The 20,306-nt window shown below is 47.0% G+C and overlaps 1 protein-coding gene across 2 annotated transcripts in view; it reads left to right on the top strand.

The window, feature by feature from the left end:
* Positions 1-20,306, top strand: part of COL4A1 (collagen type IV alpha 1 chain) — a 148,261-nt gene that overhangs the window by 50,349 nt on the left and 77,606 nt on the right. For both annotated transcript variants that reach the window (XM_003799995.3, XM_023519173.1), the window contains exon 2: positions 8,344-8,403. In XM_003799995.3, the coding sequence (XP_003800043.1) occupies positions 8,344-8,403 (60 nt within the window). The remainder of the gene's footprint in view (positions 1-8,343; positions 8,404-20,306) is intronic.

The following is a 20,306-nucleotide window of genomic DNA, read 5'->3' on the forward strand; positions in this document are numbered from 1 at the left end:
TGTGTGTGCAGGGACTGCTGTGTTCACACCGTTCCCTGGGGCACCTGGGCTGCCCCCGCCAGACCCTGCCATCCCTCCTGCAGTCTGAGTTCTTCCAGGGCAAACTCCCAGCCTGGTCGCAGTGCAGCTCAAGTGAGGCGCTCTGGGGTCCCTGGGGCAGGGCAGGGCTCAGGCCCCTCCCTTAGAGCCTGTCACGGGGCTGTGCTCTGTGGGTTCTCCCTCCCGTGTCCATCTGGCTCACATGCTCACTCTGTGTCCTTGAGGGGGGATGCCTGGCCCCTACCAGGCACGTGTTGATGGTAAGTAAATCTTACCATCTCTAAGAAAAAGATGAGTGCCACTGGGCCAACAGGGTCACCATGAGTAAGCAGCTGGAAGGGCCATTGGGGGGCGTCCCTTGTGGGCTGGACTGGGGGGTCCAGGAGTTAGAAAGGAGGACAGATGTCTGCATGGCAGGTGCAGGCTGAAGTGGCACCAGGCATGGGGCATGGACTTGTTTGTGTTGGAGGAAAATAGTCCAACATTTTGTTTTTCAAGCCTGGCTTTAGAGGGCACTAGGAAATAGGCGTCTGTGGCTTTTGTGACAGAGTCTCTGAAGGCTGGAGGGGTGTGCAGGTTGGGGCATGGTTGGTGAGGAGAGAACCCAGGGAACCCGCACTGACGGGAGAGGGCAGCTCTGAAGTCAGGGAGTGTGCACTTCATGGGGGACACAGTGTCCTAACCCTGCCTGTGTCTCTGGTTATGCCTTTCCCTGGGGGAGGCACAGCGGGACCTGAACGGAGGACTGCTGGGCTCCCTGCTCTCCTACATTGGGCGGTGACTGACCACCAGGGAGGGCTGGCCCTGAGGCACGCCTCTGGGTGGACACACACGAAGCCCACCAACTCATTTCACACGCGCCGTCCAGGGAAGCGCTGTCATGTGGCAGCTAATTATAGCCCCATCTGTTTTCAGCTGGAAAAAGACCAGTGACCTGGAGGTGAAGAACCAGGCATCATTATCCTTGCCTCTAGTCCCTCTATTCCCAGAGCAGGAGCATTTAATGTCCACCCCCGCCTAGTGGGAGAAAGGCAAGAACAGGAATGAAAATGAGTCACCAGAACTGTGGGACCTGGGGAAAAGGAGACCAGAGCTGCAGCCACATGTGGGTAGGAAGAGTGGCCAGCAAGCACCCTGCTTTCCTCCACGCAAGTTTGCTGGGAACCCCATCAACTCTGATGGGAAACAGAACAGAGCACGCATCTCACACGTGGGCGTCCCCTCCGCAGCACAGAAGAGGGGTGCTGCCTCTTAGAAACTCAGTTTGTTTCTCAAATTTTTCATGCTAATTTTTTTTTTGCCAAGAATGTATCAACACTTGTAGTTGTTTTCAAATAAGAACAGAAATATTTCGTAATTCTAAACAGTAGTGAGGATTGTTCTGTTTCTTCATTTTCTTTTATTGAATAGAATCAGAAATATGATTTTATTTAACTAGATCCTTCTGTCAGGTGAATTAATGATGAAGACTTATTTTCATTACTTTGGGATCACCGCTTACATTAATTGGAACAAGATGATGATGATAAAATAATAATAAAACAAATGCTGATGAAAGCACCCTGATTTTGATCTCCTAGAGAATAAGGGAGGAAAATGAATTCACCCTTAAATTCACAACATTGAACATATTTTCAGAAGTTCAAAAATGTCCAAATGTAAACTTTTAAGAAATTATTATTTGGCCCACATTTTGATCTCTGTTTTGTTATTAATTTAATTCCCTGCCCATTTTGCGGGGGAGATGAATTTCACTGGAATTTAGAATACTTATGGAAACATAACAAATCCTGAGGGTATAGCTCAATGTGTTTTCCACAAAGTGAACACACCCATGAAACCAGATCGTTACCACAACCCAAGAAGCCCCTGGGGCCCATTTCTAGCCATTAACAGCCCCAGGAGTAACTGCTGTCTGCCTGCATTTTGTTTAGCTTTGAACTTGATGTAGACAGAGTCCCCAGTTTGTTCTTTGTGCTGGCTGTGGTTTGTCCCATATGATGTTTGAGAGGCCCGTCCATGCCAGGGCTGGCCAGCTCCCAGTGTGGCGTGGGCTCCCTTCTGTGAATGCACGCCATTGTCTCTGTGTCCAGTCTGCTGCCTCCGGCCGGGGCCACTGTGTATAGTGCTGCTATGAACATTCTTGAGCATGTCTTTTTTTTTTTAAAATAACTTTATTGAAATTCAACAACATGCGAAAATTGTAAGCGGGCAGCTCAGTGAGTTTTTCTGGATGTGTACACCTACATAATCACTGCCTGAATCAAGCAGGTAACTTCCTATATCCTGAAAACTTCCCGCATCCTCCCTTAGTCCTCCCACTGAAGCTCACCACTGTTCCAACTTCATTCTCCCATCGGGTGTAGGTGAACTTAATGTAATGGGAGACACAGAGCGTGTCCCTTTGTAGGAGATCTTTCAGGACTCTCTCAGGGCATTCTAAGGCCGAGGGCCCGCATGTGGGAGTGGAGAGAGCTGTCATGCAGGACCTCATGGAAGGACACGCAAAGTTAAAACAAGAATCCCGGAGCAGCAGATCGTAAGAAACTGCGTCCTCCCCTGCCAGTGAAGGGTGTAGACAGGGCAGAAGCAGGAAGCCTGCGCCCCGTGCACTTGCACTTCCTGACGGTGCCCTGTGACCCCAGACGGCTGCCAGCTCTTGGAGCTGCGGCGTAGGGTCATCTTTTATTTGCCACACCAGTGGAGTTTTTTTCTTTGCAAATGAAGTAGAATTAAAAATAATAGAATTGAAAAGCTCAAGTTCCAGCTGCCCTTGATAAAGGTAAATGCTGCAGAAATCATTCCAGTTACATACACATGTGAGTGTGTCTCTGGCTGCACACCTGTGGGTAGCCATGGCCTTCCCATGGGGTCAGCCTGGTCCTCTCGGCAACCCCACCCGGGTGCCTGAAGCCTCCCCTTGCCGCCCCTCCTCAATTTCTGTACACTTTTAATTTCTGCCCACGTTCCCCTAAAATACATTCTTTTTTCTCCACATATTCTTTCAGTTGGGTAGATAATTACTTGGAAGATGCCCAGAAGAAGTGCTACAACCAGGCAGAATATTGGGACAGCAATATCACCACGAAACTATTTTGACATTTTGCACTGCATAGCAAATGTGAGAAGGAATTTGAAAGATAAGCTGTTTAGACTTGGCAGAGCGCCACGTGTCCCTATTTGGTGGGATGTGGAACACATAAAAATTGTTAAAGCCGTGGTGGTAAAGGTCTATCTTCCATCAGAAGCAGGGGAAAGTCAGAAAATTGAGGACTTCCTTCTGGTCAACTCCTTCCAAATATGCTTTTGTGCAGTAGGCCTGTCCCAGTTAGCAGATCATAAGAAACTGCGTCCTCCCCCCCGCCCTCCTCTCTCTCTGTCACACACAGCGTCTCATAGCAGCTGTTTTTCTTTGGTTTAATAAAAAAGCATTCTCTATACAGAATTAGGGAGCCTTTCTCTCTTGCGTCCTCCCAAATGGAGCCCTCTTGAATGTTGAAAAGAGCGCCCTGTTGCCTGTGGACAGAGGAGACCGGAAAGGGCTTTACTTTGTATTGGAGTCCTAGCTCCCACTCTCCCCCCTTCTTTGCCAATAGGACTGTCTATTGTAGCCTCTTTGTGTATTTTTAGGATTTAATGTACTTTATTACATTAATGCTGATGGTTCAATTCTCTGAATATCTTAATTGGACCAGGGAAGAAAAATTTAATAATGTTAATTACTTTAACATGTCCTGAAAAATTTAAAGTGATTCTTAGGGAATATAAAAGATGTTTGGCTTAGGGATTACTTTGTGGTACCTTCTGCATTCCTTTCATATTGTGTTTTTTGTTTTCGTTTGGAGTTGATCTCTGCTATTGAGGTTATGTGTGCACGTGTGTGTCTGCGGAGTTCACTGGGAACTAGTATTTCCTTTCTGTTTCAGCACAGTTCATTTAGTTTGGCTTCCGTGTAGAGACAACTTACCATATTCTTGGTGGTAAAGTTTTACGCTACTTTGTATACTAGGAAAACGCTATAAGGACTTTCAAAATTGACATGGTTTTCATTAAGTCTTCCTACAGTTTTCGTAGAATAAATGATGAATTTCCCACTCTGGGAGATTTCTGGGGTTCCCTTGTCCCGCTGGTCTGGCTCATCTACGTTGCTATTGGCCATAATAGTCAGCTTCCAGAGGTCAAGACCCACACCTTTCTCGTCCTTTGAGATGTTCCTCCTCCTTCCCCCATTTCTAAGGGGACACGGCCTTCATGACTGATGCCCATTCATTGTGTCCACTTGGGTCAAGGGTCACTTCATGGGGACACAAGGCAGGCATTGCTTGCTCTAGGGCCTCAGAGACAATTTCTTGATGCTGGAACACCAGTAAGGGCAGAGGCAGGAAGAAAGAGTGTGAGTACTTCACAGAATGTTCTAGTTCTTCTTGTTCTAGGATCTGAAACAGATGGGTTGGTAGCTAGTCCCCAGGGCCAACGTGCTCCAGACAGTGGGACACAGCCCTCATAAAACCCTCAAATGTGTGGCCAGCATGGAGGAGCTGCTGGCATCTACCAGATAGCATACATCTTTTGATTTTGCTGAGAGGTCCAGATGCAAAATGTGATTCCTCAGGAAATCATGAAATTTATGACATAGCCTTGAACATGGCAGGTCACCAATGAAATTGTGTATCCGAGTAACCCATATAGCTTTTGTGTCCTTTCAAAGATAGCGGTTTACAGCAGAGAGCTGAGATTTGCACTAGTTAAGCCTTTTATTTTAATTAGCTATTTCAAAAATACGCATTATTCCTGATTGAAAAGGGACACGCAGGGCATCAGCTGTGTTCTTCTTAGTGAGCCCCCACAACTGACTCCACGTGCCAGAGGGAAATAGAACGGAAACTGCAGAGACCCTGAATAGTGGTATTTCAAAATAGATTGTATTTAACAATGTGAATGAATATCTTATGATAGTTGTCATTCAGAACTTCAGTAGTATTTTTTAAAAGAAAATCGTGTGCATAAGATTCTAGAGTACCCAGATTATGACACAAAAATCATGGCCTTAAAAAACATCTTTTATTCTGAATACTTCAGATGTTATTATAATGATCAATTCTTTGGAATTGCTTTTTTTTAGGGCTGGAATTGGTAATAAAATTTCCTACATGAATAAAGCCATAAATATGCAATTTGATCTGGGATTAAGATTTTTTTTTGCTTAATCTGCAGCGCAAGCTGCTGGGGCAAGGGCAGGTGGCACTCAGCCTGTTTCACATCCTGGATTTTCCCCAGTGATTGTCACGACCTGCAGTGTTGCCAAAGGTAAAGATGCTCCTTTGTCACCTGCACGTGTGGGGAAATCTCTGTAGCAAACGCACAGGAAGCAGCTTGACCCCAAGGTCCACAGTCATGGCCTGGCAGTCTCTTATCTGGGGTCCCCAGTAATTAAGGCCATCACTGAGGACTTCAGGGAACAGTTCCAGGAAATTCATTTTTATAACCTCTCCCAAACTGCATAAAGATAAGCTTCTGAGATTTTATCCACATTTCAGAAGAGAAAATCCCAGCCTTACCAGCTTCAGCCCTTGACTGTCTGCTGAATCTCCTGTTCCTGTGAAACCACCATGGAGTGAGCAGACACTCTGGGCCACCTAGGCTGTGGTTGTGTTTCTGCCCCCTGAGCCTGGGCAGTCCCCCCTGAGCCTGGGCAGTCCGTGGACATTTCCTGAATGGACTCTGCAAATAAATGAGCCTTGGATTTCCTTTCTCTATCTGTAGATGTAAGGCAAAATTTAGCAGCGTGTACAAACCAGAGATGTCTTTTGGAATCTGGTTCAAACACAAGCGCATGGTGGGGAATGGTGTAGCCCCAGCAGGGAACTGACCTGGGGGACTTGGAGCTGCCCCACCTTGTGGACTTTCCTGGCCTAGGAGCTGCCCTGGAAGTTGGATGGCTGCTCTGGGCAGCCCCAGACTCCCCGTCCCCCAATCCCTGGCTCCTTCCTGTCTGTTCTGGTGGTCTGGGGCAGTCATGTGCATTGCTGGGCCCTGGGGCAGCACCTCCCAACCACAGCGCCTTGGTGTGTTTATATGCAGTGACGTGAGGTGTCCCCTGTCACTGGGCTGTCATCATCAGTTGCTATTTGAAGGTGGAGTGAATGGGCAGCACCAGTAACATCACCAACAAAACAATGGGACCTGGGAAACTTCTGCTCTGATCACCAATTCTAAAATGTCTATTTATGAACATTTTAACAAGTCTGAAATTGGGGTAGAGGTAAGAATCGATGCTGTGTCTCTTGTTCAGTTCACACCCATCTCATTTTTAACGTGGGTTTTATAGTTGATGTTGTCTTAGATGAAATGCAGTCTGAATCGTTCTTAATACTAGATTCTGAGCCGCCCCCAAAGAGCCCGGGGTGTCCTGGGCAGACATGGACGTAAAGAGCAGTAAGAAGCATCTGACAGGCCTGGGGTAGAGGCACAGAGCCAGTGCTCAGGGGTCCAGGCAGGGAGCGGGAGCCCTCACCTGGGAGCAGACGTGCAGGTGGCAGCTGAACTAGGGATGTCCCTGCTGCCCCCTCAGCACTCACATTTGTGGATGTGGTGAACCTTCCAGAACACAGGTTGTGACTCTGTCCTTATCATGTTGGGTGACTCTGCATGGTCACCAAACCCAGAATATGAAGAAAAACTGTGACTCGGACTGACTTAAAATGTTAGGAGGTCATGAAAGTGTGTGCTGAAAGTCACCTAAATATGAGTCAGAGAGAAAAATTAGTTCCATAACCTCTGGAGTTTGCTTGGACTGCAGTCAGCTTGTCCCCATTTCCAAAATTTAAAATTAAGAACATCTTTCTGTCTTGGAGGCACTTGTTCGGATTTAGCTTTACAAACTAAACGTCTCCAGATGTAATTGTTTTAGGCAGAAGATCTCCATAGCAATGAAGCTAGACTTGACCGTGCTATTAAAAATACAGAGTTTGTATGATCACAAGACTATTAAGAACATTTATTTTCAAGAAGCAATTATGATCCAAAGCAGACTATAGGTATATATTTTATTTCAGACTTAAAGCAGAGCCTTGAAAAAAACTTACTAACTAAGTTACTGGTATCATATGCCTTTACACTCTGTCCACAGTACCTGTGTCTATCATGGTTTAACATTTGGATTCTTCTAAGGCAGGGGTTCTCAACCTGTGGGTCATGACCCGCAGGAACTGTATTAAAGGGCCGCAGCGTTAGGAAGGTTGAGAACAACCTGTTCTAAGGAAATTGCAAGTGTGTGCATGCGCCATGGTTTGCTCACCTTCAGTGTGTCTGCAGCCTCACGTGAGGAGGTTGGAGCTGGGTTGGGCCCCAGCCTCCTGCGTGGCTCCCTTCTGTGCCTGTGAGATGGGGGTGTGGCTGCCCATCTCAGGGCCATTGTTACAATCATTAGATAAGATGATAGCTGCTGTTGGTGGCACCTGCTAGGTGTTTGACCACATGCTGATTCCCTTCCTCTCCTGCTTTATCATGTGCTTGGTTCTTTTTCTTGCATTCTGTTATTAAAGTGTCTCTAAGTGAACACTCAAGTTTTAATTGAACTCAGAATCAGTTCTTTAAGGTTTGGGCTTAAAACCAGCCTGTTCATTTATTCTCTCTCTGCAGAAACTTTTTAGGGGTGCCTTTCTGTCCCCTGGAATGTGAGGGACAGCACACAGACCCTGTCCTCGCAGTCCCCAGCCTCATGTTCTTAAGTCTGAAACTCCTCAGTCAGAAGCAGGACCTTTTGGCAACCTTGCAAATGAGTGGTGTCCTGTTAAAATCATCCTGGGTTGTGCCATTTCAAACAGAAATCAACAAAAGACAGTAAATACAGTAAAATGTCCATAGCTGACCACCTCCCTGTGCTGACCACTCCTTAAGTTGACCTAACTCTCACAGATGGGACATGCCCCCCATGGACCTGTCAGTAGGCCTTCTTCCTTATGGTGACCACCACTGTGTATTGCCCACTTTTTCACGATCCCTGGTATGGTCACCTTTCAGAGGTTCTACTACACTGTAAGTGGCATCCTCTGCTTTTTGGACTAAGTATCACGTTGATTTGTTCTGCTCAAAGATTGTTACCCTGTCTGTGGAGACAAGAAAAACACATGCTGAGAGGCTGTGTGTGACAGCCCCATCAGAACAAGTCCGGATAAGATCGCCTTGTAACGACCGGGCAGGACTTTTCTCCTAAATAGACAAAGATGCCAAAATGACAGTAACTCAAATAGGACCCCAAGGTGAGAGTGTTCTTATAATTAAAGATGTTTTCTCTATTTCCAGGGTGGCTGTGCTGGCTCCGGCTGTGGAAAATGTGACTGCCATGGAGTGAAGGGACAAAAGGTAAGTTGCTGAAATTTAGATGACAAAAGTTCCTTTTGAATTGCCATTACCATGGGACTCATTAGAAACTGATACGTTGAAAATAACTTAGGAGGGCGGCGCCTGTGGCTCAGTGGCCCATATACTGAGGGTGGCGAGTTTGAACCCAGACCCAGCCAAAGTGCAACAAAACAATAGCCAGGCGCTGTGGCCTGTGGTCCCTGCTACTCGGGAGGCTGAGGCAAGAGAATCACCGAAGCCCAAGAGCTGGAGGTTGCTGTGAGCTGTGATGCTACGGCACTCTACCGAGGGTGACAAAATGAAACTCTGTCTCTAAAAAGAAAAAAAAAAGAAATAGAAAATAACTGAATAATAAGAAATTCAGGTTAAAGCTTTATTATTGTTTAATAATTCCCCAAGAATAACACAAATGAAACAAAACTAGTCTTAGCGTTATTTCTGAGTAATAATGTTATTTTTATTGTAATGGCTATTCTACAAAGATTGTAATACGTGAGTCATTACGAAAGTTTTGAGACACACAAAAATCAAGAAAGTTAAAATCAGTGTGGACAGAAACCAAAGAAACCCTCCCAGCAGCACAGATGAGTTGGAACCTGCCCAGGTGAGTAGGAAAGGACGCAGCCCACTGGTCACTTGCAGGAAAAATAACGGACCAGAACAGTGTGTATCAAAACTTCCGTGTGACCTACATAATAAGTCTCAATTAATGTAGAAAAGGATTTGGTTTATTTTCCTTTTTTGACTCTGGAAGGAACAAGTGTATTGGCAGGAAATTATGCCTTTTGGAATTTGTGCATTAAGAACTAAATTTAGCACTTTTATAGAAGTGCTTCTATTTAGACTAGTATTTTAAAGCAATTTTAAAAATCTATTACATAGTTGTTTACGATTTATAAAAATCGTATTTATTATTTCCCAAATGAAAAATTATATGTTCTTCTAAACAAGCTCTGCTCCTCCCTCTCATTTAAGAATCACAGATTAACAAACTGTGGTATGTGTATACCGTGGAATACGATTCAGCCATAAAAAGATGGAGAATTTACACCTTTTGTATTTGCCTGGTTGGAGTGGAAGAACTTTCTCCTTAGTAAAGTATCTCAAGAATGGAAAAGCCAGTTTCTAATGTACTCAATACGTGTGTGAAACTGGTAGGCCTACATGAGAGAAAAACAGAGTTAAATTTGGGGAGGGGCAGGGGGGCTTGGTGGGCTCTCACCTGTCAGGTGGTACAGTGTGGGAGTATAGGGCACAGCTCCGGGGCCTGCATCTTATAAACACAGACACTGAGACCTAATACTAGGTGCCCTTATGTTAATCCAAAATAAATAAATTAAAATTTAAAAAAAGAATGACAGGTCTAGATAAAGGTAATTTTCTCTGGAAGTCAAGTTGTATTGTGTATTTCAGCTGGCTCAAGATGGGGTTCCTGTGTGGGTTTTACTCAAGGGACAGTACAGCATCACAGTCTCCCTGGAGACCAGGTGTGCTGGTGTGGAACCTCCAACAGCCCTCAGCTTGTGGGGTGCGGTGCACGGTGGGGGCTGCAGGACACAGGGTGCTACCCAGGCTGCGCCCTGTGTCCAGGGAGCCCAAGGTGCCATTCAGGCCAGCATGTGAATTCTTATCTCTTTCCAGAATATGCCAAAAGTTATGGAGTCACAGACTCACACTTAGGAAATTCAGTAAATTCTACTTTGCAGAAAATTTTTTCTTTTCAGCTATTTGCTAAAATACCAACATTACTGTTTAAAAAATACATGCCTGACCATCAGTGGCACTGACACTGCCCGGATGGTTTTGAGTGAAGAATGTGAAGGCCGCTCTTTCACTGACAATGATAATTCATCTCTCTGCTCTATTCTCTTCCTAGGGAATAATTTTTTCTAGCTGGTTCCAGGGTACATTTTCAAGTTATTTTAAAGTAGAGGCAAGTGTTTCTCTTACCACAAAGACTTTTTTCTCAGTTTAACTTGAATTATACATTTGAGTACACTGAACTAATAAAGAAATCGTTAAATCTATAAAAAAAGTAAGAATTTGGGGGTGTCAGCAAATAGGAAGTTAAGGCCTCATCAACTCATTGCTTTCCTGGTGGCTTTGCAAGTGTCAGGATTTGGAGGGGGCCACCAAATTGGCATTTCTCTCTCAGGGAGATCAGGGCCCGTTCCAGCAGCTAGCTCACTGGCACTCATGTCCATCCAGCTGTCAGACCTGGAGGGACATCCCGCCACTCCCGGATCTGACACCTGTCAGGTTTTCTCATTGTGTGCACACCTATGAACACATTTATGGTTTCTTAGCCTGATTCATTTTAGTTTTCACTGCAGAATCCACCCATCAAAATGCAGCAAGGCTGAGCTACCCAGGCCTGCCTTTCCCCCGAGGTGCTTGTGGCAGGTCTCTTCATAACCTGCCAGGTGCTGGTCAGGGAATGGAGCCACCTCCATTCAGAGCTGTTTCTGTAGAGAGGGCTACCCACATCTGGGCCCTGTGATGGTACCAAGAACCTAATCAGAGAAGGAAAAGTTCTTTAAACGTTTTATTTCAAAACTGCCGGTTGAGGAACCTTTGCTGTGGGTTGCACACTCAGTGAGGCAGACACTTTTCTCCAGACACAGGTGCCCGCTCTGGACAGGAAGTCCAGCAGGAGCCAGCACAGGCAGAAGCTGGGACTTTTGTTTCTCATGATGAGGGTTCAGGCCACCCTTCAGTGGTGGGCAGCCGACTTACAATTTGAATTTGGGACAGCTCCTGTTGGGACTAGGTGGAAGACCAGGCTTACCCCAGCTAAGCCCTGCCAAGATTCCCGGCCTGGGGCTCAGCTCCACAGACTCTGGCCCCACCATGCCTGTCCTTAGCCTGCCCTGCGCCCACCTACACTTGGTCTTTCCATAGCCCACTTTGGATTTCTTCATTTATTATTCCATAAAGAAAATGTAAAATACTAATAAGCTATAGGTGAAACCATTCTGAATGTGTGCTGTAAAAGACTGTAATCATTGTATGGATTCAGAAGGCCTCTTGAAATCTAAGGCAGTTATATGGCTTAGTTATATCAATATAACAAAGGCAAGATCTATTTTTCTCATCTTGAGCATAAACTTTTCAGGTCCTATGGTGCACACAGCAGTGACAAGGGCCAAGACGCCTTCCTCCTACTGACAGGAAATTCTAAACTTCCGCTTATTCTTTTGCAAGGACTGTTAAAATAATCAGTTTAATGATGTGCAGTGCCTGGAGCTGAACTGAGCTAGGGTTTCAGATCTGGTTCCATTGCTCTCATCCCAAGTCAGCGAGCAGAAATTTAGACGAGGCCTGCATGTCAGGAAGGAAACTTGGTCTTCCTCCACCACCACCGCCACCTTCCCACCCATGTCAGGGCATTCCAGCCCTGGACATGCTGATCCCGGGCAAAGGCAGAGTGAATAAAGGGCTTAGAATCACAGACTGCGAATCCAGTGGTTTCAATCCTGTGTCCACTCGTGAGCTACAGACGAATGCCTTCAGTTCTTGTAGAAGTTACTGTTATTCTCAAATGTTGACAGATTAAATTAATTTTGATTTGTTGTTTTAAAAAATAGGACACTAGGAGACACAGGCTCAGAGGGAATAAATGTTACCTAACTGAGACACAGTGTTGTGGCCTTTAAAATTTGGGAATTATTTTTTTCTGGGGCATGTTTTTCTCCACACCTCTTTGAAGAACACTTTAACAATGTAATTTACAACCCACCAATACCCTCTGTGGAGACTGCAGCATCTCCAGTATAAATCTCTTTTGGCTAACTTTTGCTTTGCATGGGGAATATTATAAATGAATTTTAGTGCAACAGATCATTGCTGCTTTTATAATTTTGGTTATCAAGTAACTTTTATGATGCTGGGTAGTTTGTTTGAATTCAGCAGTTAAATTCATCAGGCTTTAATGGATGTCAGAGAATCTTGCTGCGTTGTTTATTTTCCTGGAATGGCCACTCACATCTTCAGATGTTTTCTCTTAGGTGATTAATCTGGCTTTGCACACAGTGGCTTTGTGTTTCCCAGAGGCTAGGGCGGTATGGGAATACTATCTGCTTAAACTGATTAGGGTTTGAGCGATTGCCCACTCAGAAACACCAAAAGTTAAGCTCTTCTTTTGCTTGATAATGTGATTTTCTCAACTATTCAAGAAGGAAAGGCAGCATGTTCCCAGAGTGACTGCTGTGCTTGGGAATGGATCATTTATACTTTGCTGAAACAGAGTTTGCACAAGAAGTCTTAGCGTGGGAGCCTGCATTTATATGGGTCTGTGCCCCTACAATGTCCAAGATAAGGAACTTGAACCAGAGAGGTTGAGACTTAACACGTGAAGTAAATGACAGGTCGAGAATGAATTTTCAAATTCCCGAGAAGCAGTAGAGAAAACAAGCGCTGTGGTTGTTCCAGGTTCCAAGAGGGAGCAATGCCTTGGGGCCTGGGGCCAGAAAAGCGACGGTTTCCCGGGCACAACAGGGTGCAGGCCTGTCATGTCTTCACCGGTTCACCAAGCTTGCCTAGACACCTGGGTTCCATGTCACACGTGTGTAAAGACACAGCTGACTGAGCTGTGCCCATCAGAGGAAGCAGCTCTGGTGGCCAGTTGATGAACGCTGTCCTAGGGCAGGTTTGCCGGTTTTTAGTATGAATGGAACGTGCCCAAGCAGTGGTCTGGGAGCACAGAGAGGCCCATAGAGCAGGATTCTAGCGTTTCTCCTGAGCGATGACAACTGCCTGGGCATCTTCTGTCTTCTTAAGACTCTGCTAACCCTGCCGATGCCCGTGACCTTGGCACATATGCAGAGAAGCAGCACAGTATCCTGTTATTGGTAACTGGACTGTTTATAAATCACCCCCCTCTACACACTCTGGGTCGCACAGCACTAAGACCGCCATCAGGCAGAACAACCCCAGATTGCTCTCAAAGCAAAGAACTTTGAAAATAGCATCGCTGTCTGTCTGTCTAAAATGTGCATGTTATCTGATAGGAGCGGGCTGGAGGAGTCTGTGGCCAATGTGGAAGTGATTTTGTTCCTGGCCCTAGAAATCTGGGGGGAATTTCATATTGTGTTGTAGGCTGAGTTTGCACAGCGTACACTGTTCTCTCACTGTGTCAGTGGTTTATAGCTGCAGCTGCCATCTAATGCCTGAGAATGTCTGACACGGTCACCGGGTGTGCACACCAGACCTCCGCTCAGCCTCCTCCTCTGCATCTTAATCTCAGACGATAGCTGCTGCTTATACACGACAGACCTTGGCCAGGACAGAACAATCCGGGCTTGTCATGTCAGAGCAGGACAGCAAGAGTGGCTGCTACATCTTGAACATCAGGCAGGGTACAGGCTGGTCTGCAGGCTGACCATTGAATGCCCACTTAACAAATGAAGGCACCAGCAAGCTTTGGATTTCTTGGCTGGCACTATGGACATCGTGAGCGGGGTGAATTTATTATTTATTTATTTTTTTAGAGACAGTCTCACTCTGTCACTCTTGATAGAGTGCCATGGCATTACAGCTCACAGCAACCTCTAGCTCTTGGGCTTAGGTGATTCTCTTGCCTCAGCCTCTCGAGTAGTTGGGACTACAGGTGCCAGCCACAATGCCCAGCTATTTTTTGTTGCAGTTTGGCCAGGCCAGGTTTGAACCGGCCACCCTCAGTGTATGGGGCTGGCGCCTACCCACTGAGCCACAGGTGCTGCCCTGGGGCACAGTTTTATTGGGGGGCTGTCCTGTGCAATACAGGAGGTGGGCCAGCATTCCTGCCCAGTAGCGTCCACTCCCCAACTGTGACATAGAAATGTCTTCAGCTACTGCACAGTATGTCCTTGTTGTGGGTTGGGGTGTGCAGAATCCGTCTGGATGGAGAACCACTGAACTGGCCCATCTTTTATAGCCACCAGAAGGAAGGTGACTGAATTCAGGCCCTCTTGAGAGCACAATCGGTTTCTCTACTTCCTTCAGATAAGCAGACTTATCTGAGAGGGGCAGTGCAGCCAACCACGGGGTTGAGAATATCCTCATGTCTTGAGCAAGCTCTGGTTTCTCCAGACTGTTCGGTGGTGGTTCCACTGGCAGCTGGCCAAGGAAAGCAGCCTCTGTGCCTTCATATAAATGGATAGTGATGGACGGCTTGTGGGAGGACAGGGAAGAAATGAACCCAGGCCTCTGGGGCTGTGGGCAGCCCTCCCAGTTCCTGTTGTGGAGCGGCTAGCTCGGTCCTCCCATCTGGTTAAACAAATAACCCACAGGAAGCCCCATGTTTGTAACATGTAGCGGGTCTGACAGCCATCTGCCCATGTCCGAGCCCGCCCCCATGTGAGACAGGTGGGGGAGCCTTGTCCAGCATGACAAGCATCGGGTCACTGTCCAGGCGGGCTTGTTCCCTGCACCATAAGAAGGCAGGCTTCTTCAGGAGGGCATTTGAAGCAAGGGTGTTTCAGGCCCGTGTTGAGGGGTGCAGACCACACCTACAGGGTGAGGGTGGGGTCCTCTCTGCCCCTTCCTTTGGGAAATTCTGGCATGGACCCCTCCCACAAGAGATCCACCCCTCTTGTTAGATGCTGGTGGCCATCATTACTACAGGCAGGTCCCTCTGTGCGCCCCAGGAAGCGAACATGGGGTATCTCATGCATGTTACACATAGGCGCGGCCTCAGCCTCTCCCGAATCAGGGAAGACTCTCCCCAGGCCGCGTGCAGCTCGGTGGGGTTGCCTCTCATGCTCTCTATAAGTGCAGTTAATTCATCAATATGTGTGTTTTAGTCCTTACTTTGTGAGGCTCTTTTAGAGACACAAACCAAGCATTTCTAGTGTCTTTCTCTCAAGAACATGCAAAATAAGAAAAAAAGGTGTTATCTGCAGGGAAATGCTACGAATTCACTCCTATGTAACTACATGAAGCGCGGCTGAAGTTTCTAATCTTCCAGTGATGTGTGCCTTGTGCAGTGATCATTTCCCATGAGCTGCTCTTGCCAGAGACGTTGAATGTTATTTGATTAGGTGTTTGAGCATCAGCGCACCTGTCTCCTAACACGTAAATCTGTCACTCTCAGGACGCCACATGTCACATTCAGCTGTATTGTGTCTTTATTAGAACACCTTAGAATCTAATGCTACTTTTAAGGTAAAGGACCTTTCTCTTCCCATCATAATACATGGAAATTAAATCTTGGGTGAAATTCTTTTTTTGAGGCAGGGACCATACTTTATTAATATTTTTGAGAATTCATTTATCTGCAACTTATCACTATATTTATCTCATCGATCTTTCTATTAATTTACATATGGATAATAACAGAATTTTAGCCAAGGTGCCATCATGGAATGAAAATATACAGAGAGCTTCACACAGGACAGCTCACTGACCGGCCCACTGCTCCTTCCCTCCCTCTTACTCTTGGTATCTGAGTAGAATAAGATACTCAAGAATTATTGAAGAATAAGATTATCTTTCCATTATTTAATAGAGTACTGAAAGTTTCTTTGCTGTAAATTAAATTGTCATAGTCACTATTTTAAATGTTAAAGATGTTGACACTATTTCCTAGGTATTCTTTTCTCAAGCAAGTAATCATACATATTTTTGTCTAGAGTCTTTACAACTTTGGATGAGTTAACTGACTTGGACTAAAACCAAGGAATTAATAATAGCAATAATTAATATTTAGGCACTTATTCTGTGAGAAGCACCATGCCAGATTTGAATTGATGAGAATTAAAAAATCTATATTTAAAAGGAATTCCATTTTCTTACTTAAAAGATATGAAATGAGAATGTGCTAAAAAGTGTGTTACTTCATATAAACTCTTGAAAAGCTTTTTAATAAACGTAAGGCTTTTAGTTGGTGTGCCAGGCACATTGGCCGTCAACGTCTAATGTTGTTGAGACTGACGGGCTGTCTCTGTGTTTATGAGTGTTTTGAATTTTCCTAAGAGACATTCCTGCCTAGTTTAGGTTTTCCCAAAACATGACCCTCGGACCATCTTTAGGGTAGTGATAAATGTTCTCCTGGGATGTAATGGCAGTTGGGTTCCTGGAACAAAGACCCCTGGAGGACGTGGACTGACGTGAAACGGGTAGTTGTGATTAGAACTTTAATGTTCTAAATGCCCTCTGAGCCTCCTCGGGCTGTGTCACCAGGTCCCCCACAGTTATTTGACCATGGGCCCTTTTATTTCTCAAGCCTTTGTGGAAGAAAGGTTTGCTGAGTAACAGCCTAGATTCCAGCGTGAGCACCAGACCAGTGTGTCTCCAGGCCTCTCCTGTAACTGCAAGTTTCCCAGTGCGTCTGTCTAACAGGAGAATGAAAGCCGATGTGCATAAACCCACTTATAAAATCTAAAACGCCAGATATGCACCGTGTATGCAGCATGCCAGGAGTAGCTGTGCTTAGAAGTCGTGATAAAAATGGCAAAGAATTCTCTGTGTTCAAGTCCAGTTCTGGGCAGATTCCTGGAGCTGGCAGACCCTTCGGTGGGAATTGTCTGGAGGACGGGAGGACCCCCAGGAGCACTCCCAGGACCTCAGTTAGAGAGATACGAGAATGTTTTGGGAACCAACAGGGATTTGGTGGAGGAAGAGTGCGGGGACTCACCTGGAAGGCCTCTGGGCTTATCCTCCAGTCTCTAGCCCTCATTGTGATTTATTCGTCAGACCTAGCTGACTATCAAGCCAGACTTGACTTACCATCCAGCCAGCTGTCCCCTGCAGCTCCCGCCTGTCCTAAATCCCTGTGTGTGTCCTTGTTGCCACCTGCTTTTCCTGAGGTGCTCACAGTGCTGTCCAACTCCTCCCCTCCCCCACCCAGCTTTCCTTGGTCTGGACATTATTGGAGGGACCTGAGTGCCCTGTGTTTCTGTGGGTCCCTGGATTCCCTCTGCTCTCATCCAAGTATCTGGCTTGAACCCTGTGGGGCATCTCCAGCTCAGCTGCCGTCTCCCCCCTCCTCCGCCCAGCGGTTGTAGGGTTAATACAGACTCGCCCCTTTTCCGAGTTTTGTCTCGTCTCTCATAATGCCGAGATTCTTTCCAGATGTCCCCTGTTTCCTATTTCCACATACTGCACATGAATCACCATCTGGCAGAGCAGTTGTGAGAGTCAGGGTGGCTTCCCACAGTCACCTACTTGTGTCCTTTTGAATAGTTCTTAGAAACAATAGATTTTTAAAGAATATGCCTGAAACCAAGAGTTTAAAAAATGTCTAGAATATACCATAGGGGAGCCACTAAAAGTGAATCCCACTAACTGTGTGTGTCCTGCTCACGCACAGGCCTAGCCGCCCACGTATCTCTGAGCTCGGGACACAGCCGGGCAGGGGACTCTGCTACATGTTGGTCAGCCTCCAGCGCATTCTCCTGGTTCTTCCATTAATAAAGATTTACCCCTTTGCTGTGTGTTTCTTGGACCTGGTAAGGTTGTGATAGACTATGATCATAAAAACCTACTATTTTTGATTTGCAGCTGTTATCTGGGACTTACCTCATCCAGTATAGCTTAAAAATAGTGAGCTGATTTTATTTCCTTGTTCAGAAGGAGTAGCAGAAAAGTAAGCGTCTTGAATGGAGTGTTGTGTCCTGTGACTTAGAGGGCCTGGAGCACCGTCTGTGAGTACATGCTGTCATTGGCGGGGCTGAGCACTGGCAGTCTTTGTCCTGACTATTTATGGGAAAAACTATTTTGTGTAAATATGATCCTGACAAAACATTGGCTGGAAGGAAAACAGCTTTCTTCTAGAAGGAGCAAAATGAGGGTTTATGTTTTAATTCATTCGAGATCAAAGCCTAACAAAATAAACCCTGACAAATGAGGACGGTGCCTTAGATCTCCCTCCTGCATGTCGGTGGGGTTTTATGACGTTCCGGCCTGTCTCTAGACGGCACGTAAGGATGCGAGGTGATTGTGGAGCATGGGTGTGGAGCGCTGCACTCCCAGAAACGATCTTAGCAGAACCCTCGTCCTGTGAAGTGGTTTAGCACAATGTGCAGTTAAACAGAGGAAGAGTTAGTCAGAGCTAACGCGCGCCAGATGATGGGAAAGCCCTGCCCCTTTGTTCTGTTCTTCTCTTCAGCAAATCCACTGGACATGGCAGAGGTACACCGGGCAGCCTCAGTGTCCCCGTGAGTGTCGGAAAGGGCACAGGTGCACCGGGCAGCCTCACCATTCCCGTGAGTGTCAGAAAGGGCACAGGTGCACCAGGCAGCCTCACCATTCCCGTGAGTGTTGTGCTGTCTGGCTCCAAATCCCGTCTGTTCTGGATTTCTTCACAGGAGAATCTGACATGAGAAGCTGACAGTGATTCTTGTCAAATTTCTAAAGTGACACAAGGAAATCCTTCCTGGTCCTAAGTCCCTGGGCAGGTTTTCCCTTTGTTAGCCGTCTCTGCAGACGGTGAAGGCAGGTGGTTTTGGACAGCGATGGTGGATGTGAGCTGCTTATCCTCTCTTGGTAGGTCCTGAGGGTTTGTTAGATCAGAGAATTTCTCATGAATGTCTCACTGCCGCCTGTCAAGCCCTCAGGTTGGCTCTCAGAGTCTAGGTAAGAAATCATGGCCTGGGGTGGCACCTGTGGCTCAGTGAGTAGGGCGCTGGTCCTATATACCAGAGGTGGCAAGTTCAAACCTGCCCCGGCCAAAAAAAAAAAGAAATCATGGCCTGAGCATGTGAATTCCTAAGGCCCAACATCTGGCCACATGCTTGGTTTTGAAGTGGCTGTCCCTAGAAGACTATGAGGACAGGAGTCGTGTCCACAGCGGGCCCACCCAGTGCACTGCTGGCTGTCCAGTGTCCCACCTGCGTGAGCTCCTGACGGCAGCTGGTTAGCAGGACAGATGATGGGGGAAGCTGGTCCTACACACTCAGGACAGTGCAAGTAAAACCAGAAGGGAGACCTCCTGACAAGAGGGAGGCTGGGCCTGAGAAGGAACCCTCAGGTGCCTGATTGGCAGGGGGCAGGGAAGGGCGAGCCCTGAAGCTGGAGCCCACACCTGCTATGTGGGTTTCGCCCCCTCACCCCATTCCCTGTTTTCTGTCAGGCTCACCTTGATTTGGGGGCGATACTGTGATACTTTGGGAGGCTGCCACGGACAGCTGCGCCCCTCACCCAGGGTCTTTTCACTTCTGCTTATGAGACCTGAGACATTAAGGGCTGTTCTCCGGGATGTGACGGTGTCCAATGTCACAGCTGTCTGTGTGTCTGCAGGCCCTTTGCTGAAGTGATCAGTGTTTCTGGGGGGAGGTGCCCGTGGGGGTCCCAGCCCAGGCGTCTGGGACACAGCGAGGTTTCCCCTGCCTCACAGCACTGCCTCCTGACTCACCTGGACAAGGCTGGTGGGTACCAAGAGTGGGGTCCTGGTAGGGAGCCCCAAAAGCAACTTGTCTCACTTTGAGTCCGAGAGCACTTGGTGAGGAGAAGCCCACGGCTGCCCGAGCCACAACTCTGGGGCCCTGGGGACAGGCCAGGGCTGTGCACACAGCCAGGAGGCTCATGGATGGCCCTTCCTCTCTGGAGAGGTATCCAAAGTCTGGTCTGTAGGGACAGAAGTGACATGGGGCTGCTAACCCTCAGGTCCCGAGGTATCGTGTGCCCACCACACACTCCCAGTCCTTTCCCTCCCACTTCTCCTGTTTTCTCTGGTCACAGGCTCTGGACCCCTCCCACACCCGCCCCTGCCTGCCTCACGCGTGTGTACACAGACCACACGCACCCACAGACATCACACATTAGCCTAATACACGCATATACGTCCACACGCCACACCACACACACACACATTACACACTACCCCAACACACGCATATACATCCACAAGCCACACCACACACACACATATCACACATCACCCCAACACACGCATATACGTCCACACGCCACACCACACACACACA

This window comes from Otolemur garnettii, unplaced genomic scaffold, assembly GCF_000181295.1.
Source record: "Otolemur garnettii isolate 467f Iridium unplaced genomic scaffold, OtoGar3 scaffold00161, whole genome shotgun sequence".
Lineage (NCBI taxonomy): Eukaryota > Metazoa > Chordata > Mammalia > Primates > Galagidae > Otolemur > Otolemur garnettii.